This window comes from Physcomitrium patens, chromosome 23 (assembly GCF_059467195.1).
Source record: "Physcomitrium patens ecotype Gransden chromosome 23, ASM5946719v1, whole genome shotgun sequence".
Taxonomy (NCBI): domain Eukaryota; kingdom Viridiplantae; phylum Streptophyta; class Bryopsida; order Funariales; family Funariaceae; genus Physcomitrium; species Physcomitrium patens.
In genome coordinates, this window is record NC_143432.1 from 7031332 (window position 1) to 7045834 (window position 14503).

A 14503-nucleotide genomic window follows, 5' to 3' on the forward strand; every position below is an offset into this window, starting at 1 on the left:
CACAGATATTTTGGACACGGCAGCCACCAATGATACCTACCGCCGCTGATTGGCAAGGAACCATACCACGGTACCAACGGCCGTATCCTACGACCGAGCTTCCCTTCAAGTGGGAACGGGCTCGTCCCCCGAAGGCTGAGGGTAAGCCACGTCCTTGAATCCACACGGTGAATCCCTCAGTCCGACTTCAGTGAATTCCTACGACCGTGGGATCTCTCTTTGAAGATGCTACCAGAGAGATTCTGGTTGGTTGGTGCGAGTGGAACCGTGTTCCCTTGGTGCCATTGGGAACGCACTTTTTTCCTTTGAATGGAGGGCGTTCCCATGGTTCCCGATTCACTCAGGGAGGGATTTTGTGTCTCTCTCTATTTGGAGGCGGTGGGTGTTTTTTTTGTAGCTCCCTCCCCGTTGAGTCGTGGACGTGAGTGGTTGCGCTTGCAAGCTTTCATGGAGCGCGTGTCCAAAGCCCAGAATGGAATATGTGAGCGTGCTCTTCTTACGGTTATATGATTCAGTTGGAGGAAGTGTCGAACAGCGTAGGAATTTCTGTCCGGTGTCGGGTCTGGGAGAAATGCCGTGCTGTCAAGGTGTGAGGAGTGTGAGCTCCGATGGGTTTTCTGTCTAGTCGAATTGTGCTCGGACAGCTGCGTTGCGTAATGGCGGCGCCTGTAGAAATGCTAGACCGTGTCTTGAGCGCTGTTTTTTCAGTGTTTTGTGGTGTGTGTGGCTGTGGATATCTGTTCTGCTGCTGTCGCATTTGCAATCTGTAATTCTGCTCTGTTAGGTGTATTTTCCCCTCGCCCCTGCTGCTTTGTGCGAAATCCTCTAATCTTCACTGTATTCTGCGGTTAGATAGTGCCGTTTTGATGTTCTACTTCTGTTTTTTTTTCACTGGATTTCTTGGAGAATTTTAGTCTGTAAATAGAGACAGTTCAATTCATTTTGGGATTTATATCGTGCTTGCAGCATTATGAGAATTTTTTCATGTGTACCTGTTCAGATGAATTACACTAAACACCATAAACATAGCCTGGTAAGTAGTCACGAGACATTTGTGCTAGTAATCTATTTATGAATTTTGTATACTTTAATCGCAACATAGTTACGTATTTATTTATATCCTCAAATGTCATCGTGATTTCTAGCATTGATCAATGTTGCTGATTTTTCAATATTTTTCACAATGTAGGTTACACAAAAGCCACAAATATCTTTTTGACTACTTCAACAAAGAACCAGTGATTAATAATTTTTGGCTGGTTCTGAATTGTTTTAAATAATGGACAACCTGTTACTGAATAGTATTAGATGTTATTCTGGACATCACGAAATCCGACCTGTAGCGTGGAAGGAACGATCAAACCAGTGTAAACCTTTGCATGGTCTCGTGGGCTTTAGTCATCAGCGAAATCTGTGTATTTGTAAGACAATATCTAGTAGTCTTCTGCCCAAGAATATCATTGATAGACAATTTAAGAGCAGCAAATATTGTACTCCAAATTCTATAAAGCATGGTATCTTTTCATCAAAGCCATTATTACAGAAGCAAGCAAGGATCATAAGGATGGAGTTCCGCAGTGACAGTGGTAATGACTCCAAGACTACTCTTACAAGTGAAACCAAAACTCCTGGCTGGAGCTTTTTTGACGACTCAAGGTGCGACCTTTTTCCTCGTATTGGTGGGATTAGGTCATTTTAACGTGAACACTTCAAGGGGCTTTAGCCTTACTCTCAGTTCTGAATTGCTTTGTCTTGTCAGCAATATGTTCAAGGCAGATGATCTGGGCAAGGACATCGTCATGATTGCTCTACCAGCAGTGCTAGCATTGGCAGCTGATCCTATTGCGTCTTTGGTGGATACTGCATTCATTGGACAAATAGGTGAATTCAATTCTGGAGTGAGAGTTGTCAAATTGGAAATCAGGGAAAAAAAGTGATGATAGAGATTGTTGCCTCGCAACTCTCCTTGTGTTTTCAATCGATTTATACAGGTAGTATGGACTAGAATGACGGAGATATTCATGCTGGTTGCTTTGCTTGGTAGCATCCCTTGAATCGTGTACCATGTTTGGACTCATTACATGCAATCTCTTTTTTTTTCACTAGGCCCGGTGGAGCTGGCTGCTGTTGGTGTCTCTATATCAGTATTTAACCTAGTCTCCAAGGTATGCAACATTCCTTTGTTGAATGTTACAACGTCATTCGTGGCAGAGGATGCCTCGGAGGAGTCGTCTGGTGTTGACGATCTCACGAAGTTTCAGGAATCAGAGTCCACCCCATTGCTGAGTGCAAATCGTAAGATATTCATCATTATGTATATGACAGTCATGCAGTGTTCTGAGAGAGAGCGAGAGAGATAGAGAGTGAGTGCCGATAAAGCCATTACCCTCTTTTGTGGTCTAATCCTCCTTTCGTACCTTGATCACTTTGTCAAGTTGTCAATTTTTAATTCTCAAGTTGTTGAAACTGGTGTTATAAATTCTTTCTCTTAAAGCGAATAAGTAGCTTTGTTCCTTTGTTCGTGCCCAAATGACTTTGCAAGCTAGTTATTCCAGCATTAGTGAAGTTACCATCTGAAATTAATCTGTTGTTTTCTACATGTCAGGTAGTCAGGCTTCCAAACCTCGCCCTGTTGATATCTCGGAAGAACAGAAGCGCTTTCTTCCTGCAATTTCGTCTGCTTTGGTGCTCGGTATCGCCCTTGGAGTTGGAGAGGCATTCATATTGGCTTTCTTAGCGGGTCCTATTTTGAATGTTATGGGAGTTGGCGTGGTAAGGTAGCTTGTTTCTATCGATCTTGAATGACTACTATCAGAGATGCATACGATTTAACATTGTATGAAATATCCGCACATTGTCTCAACCTTGGCTCATGTCAAGTCATGGATTTTCGCTACGATTGTGAATTTTTGTACTTTCTGGGCTTATGTATTCTGACTACGCGTGCTTTCAGGAAAGCGTATATTCAATAATCTTGACTGTGTATGAAGAAATATGCAGCTATATTTTTGTTCATTTTCGCGTGCCCCAAGTCAATTAAGAGGATGTGTCTTCCTATCAATTGTTAGCATATTTTATCTTGGATAATTTAGCTGGCTGTGCTAGGCAGTTCAAGCTCCATTATATAATAGATCCTAACATAATGAACATTGAAGCAGGCATCCCCTATGCACACTCCAGCTTTAGAATATTTGGCTTTGCGTGGTCTTGGAGCACCTGCTGTGGTGGTGGCTCTTGCCATTCAAGGTGTTTTTCGCGGTTTCAAAGATACAAAGACCCCATTGTACGCTAGTAGTAAGTTGCTCTCCACGCAAGCAAATTCTATCATATTTAGTTGGTTCATTTTGACGCGCATAGTCGAGATTTTTATGTGTGCTCACAATATATTGTAAAATGGTTGCAGTCGCAGGGAGCTTTGTCAACGTTTTTTTGGATCCTGTTTTAATGTTCTCCCTCCATCTCGGTGTTGGTGGGGCTGCAGTTGCTACAGTAGTATCAGAGTAAGAGGGAAATCTTTGAGTTCGAACACGTCTACTTCACTAATAATTTTACTTAGAAAATTTGTTTTTTCTTTCCTTGTGTTTTGGAAAATAAACTTTCTATGTCTTGGCAGGTATTTTATTGCAAGTGTACTTTTGTGGAAATTGAAGCAGCGTGTTCTTCTATTTCCAAAACGGTGGGAAGACTTAAAATTCGGCCGTTTCTTGACATCTGGTGCGTTACCGACATTAATTACTAGAAACTTGCATTTTTGTCTAGCTTATGGGCGATTACGTAGCATCGTCTTTGATTTGCTAGCGAGCTATTTTGTTGTGGAGTAAATTAGTTTCTCTTGTGTTTTAATCGGTGTAGCGATGATAGCGTGATTTACTTCTAAGCTTGGCTTGTGACCGTTGCTATGAATCGACAGGTGGTTATTTGATCGGACGGACCATTTCGCTATTCGCAGTTTTCACGTTGGGTACTTCTATGGCTGCTAGGCAGGGAGCCATTCCCATGGCTGCTCACCAAATTTGTGTGCAGATTTGGCTAGCAGTATCACTTCTCTCAGATTCCTTAGCACTCGCTGGCCAGGTAAAGGGGTCTAGTCCGTTTCGTGCACTTGTAGATGATTGTGAGACAATTAAGATGATTGAACTTCTTATCGGTGATGGAGACGTCTCAATCTTTTGTTGTTATTGCACCTTGTCTTCTTTGGGGTTCGACATTCTATCCGAAAAAGGTGACTTGCTGGATTTTGGATATTATGACTACTATATTGCTCACTTGGTTTTGGCCTCAATTGTGGCTACTGGCATCTCAAATAGTGTGATAGGATTGTCACACGATTTGGACGCCAGGTTCGACAACGTAATAAAATTTGTTCTAACTTATTGGGGATATTTCTGGTGTGAATTTTCTAGGCTATCATTGCTGGTGCCTTTGCCAAAAACGATTATAAGCTTGTCAAGGAGGCTTCCATCCGAGTATTGCAGGTGCGTAGTGAAGTTTTTTTGCTTAGGCATGCATATATGCTTCGTGACTTGGTGCTGTTGATCATGGATGTCACTTGCGTCTGGAGGGTAGTGAAATGTACACAATTATTCCTAGCATCTCTTTGTGACCTAAGGTTAATCTATTTCCTGTCCACTGTAGTCAAGTCATTCGATTCCTAATAGGAATTTGCTAATGTTTATCTTGGTACCAAGTTGCCCTGAAAGGAGTTGATCAAGTTTCCTGATTGAGAAATCTTTTACCCGTAATTATGGAATGCAGATTGGACTTGGCCTTGGTGTTGTTTCGGGATTAGCCCTTGCAATTGGCATGCCTACTTTCACAAGCGTGTTTACGGATGACGAGACTGTGTTGTTTTACGTTGGGCTTCTTATCCCGGTATATCACCTTTTGCACTAATACACGAAGAGTAGATTACTACTGTACAACTTCCTATATTACTCAAGTGTGCCTTTTCAAGTAGGATCACATCTTGTTTCTTTAACTGTCGAAGCAAATGGTTGGTTTTTGAAAAGGAATGTTCTGATACTGCTGTTGTTGTGAATTGACAAGCATTATTTGAGGTTAGCTTAGTTTCGATAGCTTGCTTTGAGATTCATGTGTTAAGCATCTGATTTTCGATGTTACAGTTTGTTGTCGTAACACAACCAATCAACGCGCTGGCTTTTGTGTTCGATGGTCTTCATTATGGAGCTTCGGATTTTGAGTATGCGGCTGTCTCTATGGTAAGTGCTGTAAACCACAATCGTCTCCTAGTATGCAAGAAGGGTTCAGGAAAGTTTACTGCATTTAGCCGCCTATGACTGTAGAAATTGGTGGCTGTGTGAAGTTTATTCAAAATTTAAATAAGGACAATGTTCTAATGACTTGGACCTTTGTGTCGCCAGTGCAAACATCAGTGTAGAAGCAATACGAATTAAGTAAAAATTATTTATATATTACTTAGATAAGATATCCACGAATATCAAGATTTTTGACTTGGACAACTTTGTGCAGATGGCGATATCCGTACCCTCGATATCAGTCTTGTTACTTTTCCCAAATTATTGGGGTATTTCTGGAGTATGGGCCGGACTTACCACTGTCATGACCCTCCGCATGGTTGCTGGATTTTGGAGGTATATTATTTCCATTATAGAATCTCTTGAATGCGTCAATACTGTTTTGCGGTTGGGAATCATTTTGTATGTCCCAAAAACGTTCAGTACTTCTCATGTTCTGCTTGCATTGGACCTGTCACTCGAGCTGCTTGAAGGTCGATAGTTGTTTTTTTAGATAATGCGACAGCTTTTGAAAACTTCTAGCTTTGCATTGTATCTGTAAACTTTTAGGATCAATAATAATGCTGTTTAGTTCAAATCGGCTGTAGTTATGGTAACTTACGTGTCACTGTTTCACTACACCTACATCAAACTCCGAGCGTCAATATTGATGGGATCTGAAGGCTTCTAGAAACCACCCGAATTTGGTAGTATTTCATTATTTATGTTCATTGTGTGCAGGATGAAATCTACAACTGGGCCTTGGCGGTTTCTCAATGGCGAGACTTATGAGACAGAGGACGAGCTATGAGTACCTTCTCTTGGTTAATCAGAGCAGACAGTTCAATTTTACGATTTCACATATTAACATGAAATACTCTCTGTAATGCATGGAGGCGCGTCTAATATTATGTGTCTACACACATAGTCGCAGTAACTTTGCATCGCCTAAACAACACAAAGTGTACCAATTCTTCATTCAATCGCTTCTCAACAGCAGGTCCGAACATCAACACAAATTCCTAGGGCTTCTTTGAAGTCCCATACAAGCCGAAGTACTTGTAACTTCTCATGCTTCATAGAAACACTCGGGTGAGTTAAAGTTAACACATTCATCGTGTCAGAGGAGTACGTACCTTGTTCGAATTTCTTATCATCTAATTTTCTCAAACTTGGGGGCATCTACAGCAATATGCTACGGATTTAAATTCCAGATTTTAGATTCAGGAAGTTGATTATTGCAGATTTGTGGACATAGTAGTTTCACTTGAACATTATTTCTTCCCTCCATGAATTTTAGAACATGTATTACAGAATGCATGGTTCTTGGAAGGGTCAGTTTTATTTCCCCTATATTATATCAATAACAAGCTTCTGTATATTGCCTATATCTGAATGATTCCATAGTCCGTGTAAGGAAGTTAACTTGCCATGATGAAAGTAGTAATTCAGATTCCGAACGGTTCTTGTGAAGTTGGAAGATGGACATGTACTATTTTATATGTCATTGCTTACAATCTTGAGTATGTTGACATAGCTTCTAATATACACATAAATCTTTGATTGTTATATAAAAATTTAGAGTCAAAGTTATTTCTAAGCAAAATTTTAGAAATCAACTACTTTGATTATTTGGATTAGTTAACACTTTATAAAATCAAGAAAAACAATTTTAAATAGATTTTATGTAATGTGATCTTTTCTTGTACAATTTTAAAAAACTATACTTGTAACAAAATGCAAAAGTATTTAGACAATTTTATTGAGTTCTATATGTTTCAAATTAATTCTATCTTGGAATAGAGCAATTCTACAAAAGATCTTTTTGAATTAGACTTTATTAGCAAGATTTCATCCATTTGTGGTACTAGTCTTTGTTTTGCCTAATTAGATGTTTGCTTATTGCCTATACACAACAAGCAAGCAACATGTTAGTCAAAATCTATATTAGTATGAATAATACAAGATTAAATATCAAAGTTTGCATTTAGGAAATCTGGTGCCAGTGGCCATGGATTTTGGTAATGTTAAGCTAGTTTTGAGTTTGATTCTAACCTTAGGCATTGTAGACTATTTACTCTATATTTATGTTTTAACCCCTCCTTTCAATGCTTGATTGCTTCTTCTTAGTCCTTTGCCTTTGCCCTCCTTTGCCTCTTATTAAGGCCTCCTTGAGCCAGTTTTAATTTTTGTAGGTGAGTTGGCAAGCATACAGAAACTTTGTTTAAATTGCTCAAAAACTATTAATGGCTAAAAAAATTATCATAATTCCCTTCTAGAGATTGTTTGACTATTGCTGTAATAGGAAAAAGTAAAGCAATTAATTATTCAACAAGATGTAGTAAAATTATTCATACAATTGGTCTTATTTGTCTCTTGCTCTTTCATAAACTCCTCTTGCATCCAATCTTGTAACCTTTTGTACACAATAAACTTAAACTTGCACAAGTTGCCACTCTTCAAACAAAATAAAAATTGTTTACCATTGTATAAATATGATAAGAATCACAGCATAAAAGGGTTGTTAAAATTTTCAATGAACTGTTCGAGTCTCTTTATTATGCAGCTTGATGAAGTTCGTAGGACCTGCAATCTGCACCACAAACACCCTTCTGGCTCTGTTGGGCTTCGCCTGGACATTCAAGGGTGGAAACTGAACGGAACATGGCGTGTCGGAGAAGGTAACGGAGAGTTAGGACTCGATCTGGTTTCTGTTAGTAGGATCCATGGTATTAGAAGCTACGTAGATCCAGATGCATAGCAAAGAATCTGTAGACGGTCCCGAGAACTGCCATTTCAATACGCAGGAAAGGACGTGGAATGCTCTGGCTGGCTGTGCTGCTTGTCACTAGAAGGATGTACTTGAAGGATCCTCCGTTGGGCTCCATCCCCAGCTCCGTCATCTAGCCAATAAGGGCTCCTGTTGAGAATGACGGACTACGTACAGGTGACTTGCTTCAACATTCGTGAACTTCATGTACTCTAATCTACTCTGGTATTCACCTAGTATCTATGAATAAGCATAATTAGTGTATGAGAAAGCACTCAGATTTTACACACTATGAGCAGCAGCATATTGCTTTGCTCATTCGTCATCAACACCAACAAGCCTAAGGTTGTGGGCTACTAATCGGACTCGGTCGAACATACTTCATGGTTCAAGCTCCATTAGACACTTTGAATCTCCGACAAACAAGCATTCGCTAACTACTTTTGAAGGTTTAATTACAAAATCATTCCCCTACTTGTCAATCCCAACTTCAACCTCGCACAAAATACCTGGAAACAGGCAACTGAAGTTTATTCACAACCCACTTCTGGCCTCTCGTTCCCTCCAATACCCCTTATCATACACACCGCTGCTCTCCCGGCGGTCCTAAAATTAACAACAGCTAGAGGCCAACACAAACCTCTCAAAACTGCAGTAAAAGACATCTTCTGCACATGATCGGCCGCACCAAATAAACAAAAATTGTGCTTGCTAACGAAAACTACCACCGATCATTAGTGTGGTGGCCTCATGCTTTAACATCCTTCAATCACTGCATTTATATCATAAGGCTTTCAATTATATGAGCACATAGTAACGTCATCAACTTACAGAGAAGCGTACCGACATCGGTGAAGACTAACGAGCTTGGGGGCTTGGGGGTTACGAGTTTGTAGCATTTGCTGCGTAAAACTTTTGAATTGGTGAAATCGCTGAATTGCTGGCAAATTTACCCGACAGATTTTATCTTAAATTTGAAAGCTTGAAGTTCCATGGGGCTGAGATCGAGAAGCCCCTCAGAGCGCCCTACAAATGCTCCCCCAAGACCAAGCTTCCGATGGGCTGCATCTTTTTGCAGTGTGACTTCCCGACCATCAGTATGAACAAAGGACAGGGAGCTTTTGCGTAGCTTTGTGATGTCAATCTGTGGGGAGAAGAGAGTAAAGACGTCGAAGCCTTGCTTCTCCATGGTACTACACGTAATGGAGTCACTCATTGGGTAGCTAGAGTCCACACCACGGCGATGGAATAGGACGCCATGGGTGTAATCCTCGCCTGGAGAAGCCTGAGACGGCCGCAGGGTCTTCATGGCGACGATGTGCAGGTCGCAAGGGAGGCTGTTTCGCAGTGGTGCGAAACTCGTATCCATGTCATTGTTTAGCGTTGTTGCTTGAATGCTAGTAAACGGCTGCGGAGTGTCGAAAAACAAGTGAGCCGGATAATTGAGCTGGTCATTCACGAGGTGCGAGAGAAGCGATGGCACCTTGGAATGAAAGTCAGAAGCTGGCGAACTAAAAGACGTGTTCCGCTCAACCAGTAACTGAAACACAACACGAGAGGGGCGGTTATCCATGATGCCCTGTCCGAGGCCCCGGCTATCGTCGTGTATCAATCTCCTGTCCAGCATGATTTCAAGCTCACCTTTGTGCAGGCTCGCCACTCCCAAAGCCTGCCGGCTGTGGATTGAGAAGCGTCTTCCTCCAGGGCATTGCAAGAAGGCCAACGATGGCATAGGGTAGTAGTTCCCTTGCAAAGGTATCTTACTATACGTCTCCCGCCGCATAGTTTGAAATCCATTCAAGTCAGTGTAAAAGATGCGCTTGTTGTTGAGGTCTGTCTTAAATCTAGTTATCAATTCCCGATCATTGAATTCATTCCTAGCAAAATCCACGTAGTATTCAAACTCAGCCGAAGCAGCTTGGATAGTCTTCCCAGCATAGAGGCGCGCTGACCGTACCAGCGGTGCAAGCGTGTTGAACTTCGGCACTGAATGCACTTCCTCCACTAGTGGCCCTTTCGAAACGAGCACGAGACCACCCGATTGCACAAGGGGAGCGGCTTCTCCTTGAGGGCGGAACAAATACGCTCCGCTTCCTTGACTAGTGTACATGGCAATCTCCTCTTCAACGGGCAACTCATTTCCATTCGAGCTCTTATGACTCATCAATAGCCCTGTCTGAGTGGAGAAAACGAGACTCTGTTGTGAGGAGCTGATTGAGACTCGCTCATGGCCGCCAGGGTGATACGTGCACAGATAAGGGTCTGGACACATGAAATCTCTGGGTTCGTTGAACACAGAAACACTTGATAAAGAAGCTGTGTCGCAGTTGTCAGTGTCCGCAGTGATGAGGTACGTAGCCAATCCCAAGGGCGATACCGTAACGGGGAAGTGCAGCCGATGATTCTTCGACGTGAAGGAGGCGGTGATACCTGCGCCCCAGTCTGGGCTTAACTGGCTTTGAACAGGCTTGCCCAAGGAATCGAAAACACATACTGCAGGATTGTCTACCATAACCATGGCCACCTGCGCATTAAACTTGTACATCAGACTTCAAGGTAAAGTGTTGTTGAAATGTTTGATATTTTGAACGCAAGAGAACACTGCTGAAACATTAGCTTGCTTCCATGAATGGACAGGAAAAATTTCCATTGATCAAGCTTGGCGATTGACATAACTGAGATTTCAAAAAGATTTTACTAGTGAGCTTGACCATAGAAAAAAAAGCACTATAGGCTGTTAATAGCTCACCTGCTGAAGTGTTTCCTCCAGAGGATTATAGAACACAACGCGTTGAACTTTGAAGTTCTTGATCTCCACCACTTTACTCACTGGCAACATGTCATAGCTTTTTCTCAGCTCTACAGACTCGAATAAGTGAGGCGTCGAGCGAACCTTTTGGCCAAGTATTTCTCCGACACTGGCAGCCATTAAGCTTTCCAGCTCTACAATGCCATCGTGCATTTTGTTGGCATAGTCAACAACCACATGGTCTTTGGCCGTGCCTGTGACCCCATCGTGGTGCTGAAACAGGGCCAAGTTTCGTCGTTGCCGCTCAAGCACATCGCCAGACAAAGTTGCGATCTCATTCCCATGAAAGGCCCTAGCGAGCATGAAGAGGGTATCAGCCGCCCGAAGAGTTTGCTCAAGAACCCTATCCACTGCTTTATAGAACGGCCTGGTCACATAATAGCCGCTCCAGTAGTCTTGATGAATGTCTGCATATGTGAAAAAATCACCAGCAAGAGATGGAAACCCAGGTACACTCAAAGGACTATTTGAGAACTCTTTCGTAGTAGTTTTTTTGGTGGCTTCCTGCCTCAATGTGCTGAAATAGTCTTCGAGGGTTCCAAACTTCAGCTCAGCTTTGAGATTAGGATGACTATTAACGTAATCAAAAATCTTTTGATAGTTCTCATATGCAAGGTCAGCTTCTGCCATCTCAATGTACCGAAAGTCGTCACCCAAGGGCACAAGAAGAGTGTTTGAACGGTACAGAACCGATTTTTTCCGGTATTGGTCCAACAAAAGCTCTGCCCGTTCCTTCACATTCTCGTCGGTGATAGTTTGTGGTTGCTTGTTCCACGGACAGTACCCTGCCCTTCCGGGGGACCGCCAATAATCAAACTGGCAGCAAACGCCTGGCTCGGGACCACAAGTATGGGGAATATCGTAGGAGTAGAAAGGCATCATATGACAGAAAATGTCGGTTGAGTTGTCAAAGTCCCAGCTTTGGCGCCAGTTAAACTCAAGATTTTTGTTCCACGCCAGCTCTTTCTTCACTTCGTAGTGTGTTCTTTGAATTAGCATGTTGTGGAAACCCATTCGCCGGAGGAGGTACGCCATTGTCGGTGAATGACCAAACGGATCAATTGCCCACGAATTCTTTGGCGCCACCCCCACATTGTCCAGAAGCCAAAGATTACCAGCTGTCATCTGGAACCAACATGCACACTTTACTTCACAATCAAAAGATCCAGTGAATATAATAAGATAAAAACAATCACGTTTTGCTTCAAAAATACACATTATGCTAAATGATTGCAATAAGAACTCGCGAAAATCGAGGAATCTTAGCATTGTCAAAGAGTAGCAGCGCTAACTTGGTCAATGTCGAAACGATCACCTGCTCAATAATTGCGAAATAATGCGAATTGGCTTCATCATTCATCACCCAACCACCGCCCACAATCTCCAGTTGCCCGGACTTGACCAAGCGTTTGAGATCTTCTTTTGATTGTGGCGTAGCGTCTCGCCACCATCTCTCAAGATATGACATTTCTTCCCAGATAAATTTCCTGCGCGGATCCTGAAAAACAGCACGGCATTGTCTAATGCTGTACCCACTGTTCGGAAACACAAAACAAAAATTCTGTACGTATGCACATGGTATACTAATGCAGGATCGAAGTGGTTTACTCCAGCCAGAAGTTCATCAATCATCTAAAAATACTTAAAACTCTCGCAGGAGACTATCCTAAGCAGCGCAAGGGAGACAGGATTTATGATAGATGATATACAAAAGTAATTAGTTCCAATGGAAGGCAATGTGCAAGCTTCAAATACTTTCACAACCAATGCTATATACTCTAAAGCATGTAATCAGTATCAAATCGAACTACCGTTCACCCTACCCTCATTCTCCCTCGTATGGAACGAAGACACAGTTTTCAATTTGGTGCAGTTTCTTAGACAAACCAACAATCAAAGCCATGGTTCAGAGAGAAACGCTAACAAGAAAAGAAGGAACGAATTTGACAAATACCAATACATCACTGGGGTTCAAATTGCCGTCGTAACAACGGAAGCCCGCAATGCCAAAAACTTTCCTATGTCCAAAAAAATGAAACAAAGAAGAAGACGAACCTTGAGCAAAGACGCAACAACGGTATCCAAGATGTGGCGAGTGCGCTCCTGATAATATTCCTCCACGGTGCGAATCCACCCGGGGTCATTATGCGAATGCGGCACAACAAACACCTTGAGCTTCTCCTCATCCCATTCGGGGCCATCGTAACGGACGTCCCAGCCCTGCTTCCACGCCCCACCATCGCGATCGTCGAACGCAATCCTATCATACAAGGCCTTCATGGTGATATCCACCACAGCCTCCCCAACGTGCGCCGACGACCCATTCCTCTTACCCTCAAACACCTTCTTCCGCAACTGCGACTCCAAAATGCTAGACAAATTCTGACCTGGGTTCTTCCTCGTGGCCTTCGAAATCGACGTCACGATGAACCCACCTTGGAATAGAAACAGGAACGTGAACACTACCGACGCGAGCGTGAGATAAGTCCGAGGGCGCACAAACCAACTCCAACTAAACATTGGCGGAGATTTCCCGGCGCTTCGTCGCTTAGAACCTTTGCGGTTTGAGCCAGGCAGTGACGAAGAATACGTCGGCAGGCTCCTGCCATAGCCCCCCGCCATCGCTGCAACCAATTCTATGCAGCTTTACGGTTTAGATCTGTACAGTTTTTAATTCGGTTCCGCTCTCAACTCCTCCCCTCGACGACAACATCATCCCGCGTTTACCCGAGCTCCCGGAGCTTGGCCGACGACGGAGGAGAGAGCCCCTTTAAGGGTTGGTTCCCTTGGAATGGTTCCCCTGTTCCCCTGTTCCAGGAACCCTGCCATTCCATTGGGAACTTTGCGAACGCTCGTCTCACCCTTGGTCTTCCACTCTTTCCGATTACTGTATAATGAAGATGATTTTTGTGCACCATTGTTTAATGCTCGTGATTCCATCACATGACTTTTCTTTTTCTTTCACTATTTCTTATTTTTTCTATTCCAGACTTTGGGAATTGATTCTTGGTGGCCCATTAAAAGATTCATTTAAGAGTCCGTTATAATGTAATTCAAAATTGTTGGTGTAGAATAGTTTTGGTGCTACTCTTAAGGAGTGATAAGGAATGCTAAGGAGTGCTAAGTGCTAAGGAATGTTGGAGAGATAAAAGTTTGGATCTTAATGGTGTGATTTCAACCATGTTTGATGCACTTGTGAGTAGGGTGTATGAACCCTTTGTCAAAAGAGGTTCAAAGTAACTTTGAACCAAAATAACTTTACAATCCATACATATAGTGTCAAGGACAAGAACTTGATGAGATTAAATAAACAAGTGCGACTTTTTTCAAAAAAAGATGACAAAATAATATATTAAAAAAATAAAATATGTATATTAAAAATAAACTAGAATGGCTATTATCAAAAACAAGAGAACTAGAGATCCTTGAAGCTAGACTAGAAATAAGAAAAGAGTTGACAAGAGTGAAGAAGGCTTCACTCTTGCTTCTATATATATTATTTAATTAGGAGCTCTGTGGCAATGTTCTACAAGACCTCCAACATGTGTCAAATTTGCAAGACATGTGTCTTAACTTGTAAGACAAGTTTTGTATATGTGTGCCACATGGTTAGCTTATACCACAAGCTATCAATATGTGTAATATGTGCCTAATTTGTTGGCCAAGTAT

At 42.2% G+C, this 14503-nt stretch overlaps 2 protein-coding genes across 6 annotated transcripts; one reads left to right on the forward strand and one right to left on the reverse strand.

The window, feature by feature from the left end:
* The first annotated feature begins 260 nt into the window (after positions 1-260).
* Positions 261-6645, forward strand: LOC112275694 (protein DETOXIFICATION 42). 3 transcript variants are annotated; one of them, XM_024506289.3, is made up of 15 exons: positions 273-481; positions 967-1033; positions 1190-1656; positions 1760-1881; positions 2107-2295; positions 2606-2772; positions 3159-3294; positions 3404-3500; positions 3614-3714; positions 3911-4074; positions 4404-4475; positions 4756-4872; positions 5124-5219; positions 5491-5612; positions 5997-6645. In XM_024506289.3, exons 3-15 carry the CDS (start codon positions 1280-1282, stop codon positions 6064-6066), a joined length of 1830 nt encoding a protein of 609 aa, XP_024362057.1. In that variant the 5' UTR covers positions 273-481; positions 967-1033; positions 1190-1279; the 3' UTR covers positions 6067-6645. The 3 variants fall into 3 exon arrangements, with proteins under 3 accessions (XP_090102942.1, XP_024362057.1, XP_024362056.1); XM_024506288.3 differs by having other exon boundaries at positions 1001-1033; XM_090246816.1 differs by lacking the exon at positions 1760-1881 and having other exon boundaries at positions 261-481; positions 1001-1033.
* Positions 6646-7012: 367 nt separating this feature from the next.
* LOC112275693 (alpha-mannosidase 2) lies at positions 7013-13577 on the reverse strand. 3 transcript variants are annotated; one of them, XR_016500428.1, is made up of 5 exons: positions 12890-13577; positions 12150-12332; positions 10775-11959; positions 8857-10549; positions 7013-8175 (listed from the first exon to the last, which is right to left on the reverse strand). XR_016500428.1 is itself a non-coding variant. In XM_024506287.2 (4 exons), the coding sequence occupies exons 1-4, from the start codon at positions 13454-13456 to the stop codon at positions 8975-8977; spliced, it is 3510 nt and encodes a 1169-aa protein (XP_024362055.1). In that variant the 5' UTR covers positions 13457-13577; the 3' UTR covers positions 8440-8974. The 3 variants fall into 3 exon arrangements, 1 of the variants encoding a protein (XP_024362055.1); XR_002967802.3 differs by having other exon boundaries at positions 7714-8534; XM_024506287.2 differs by lacking the exon at positions 7013-8175 and having other exon boundaries at positions 8440-10549.
* Between the last annotated feature and the right edge of the window lie 926 nt (positions 13578-14503).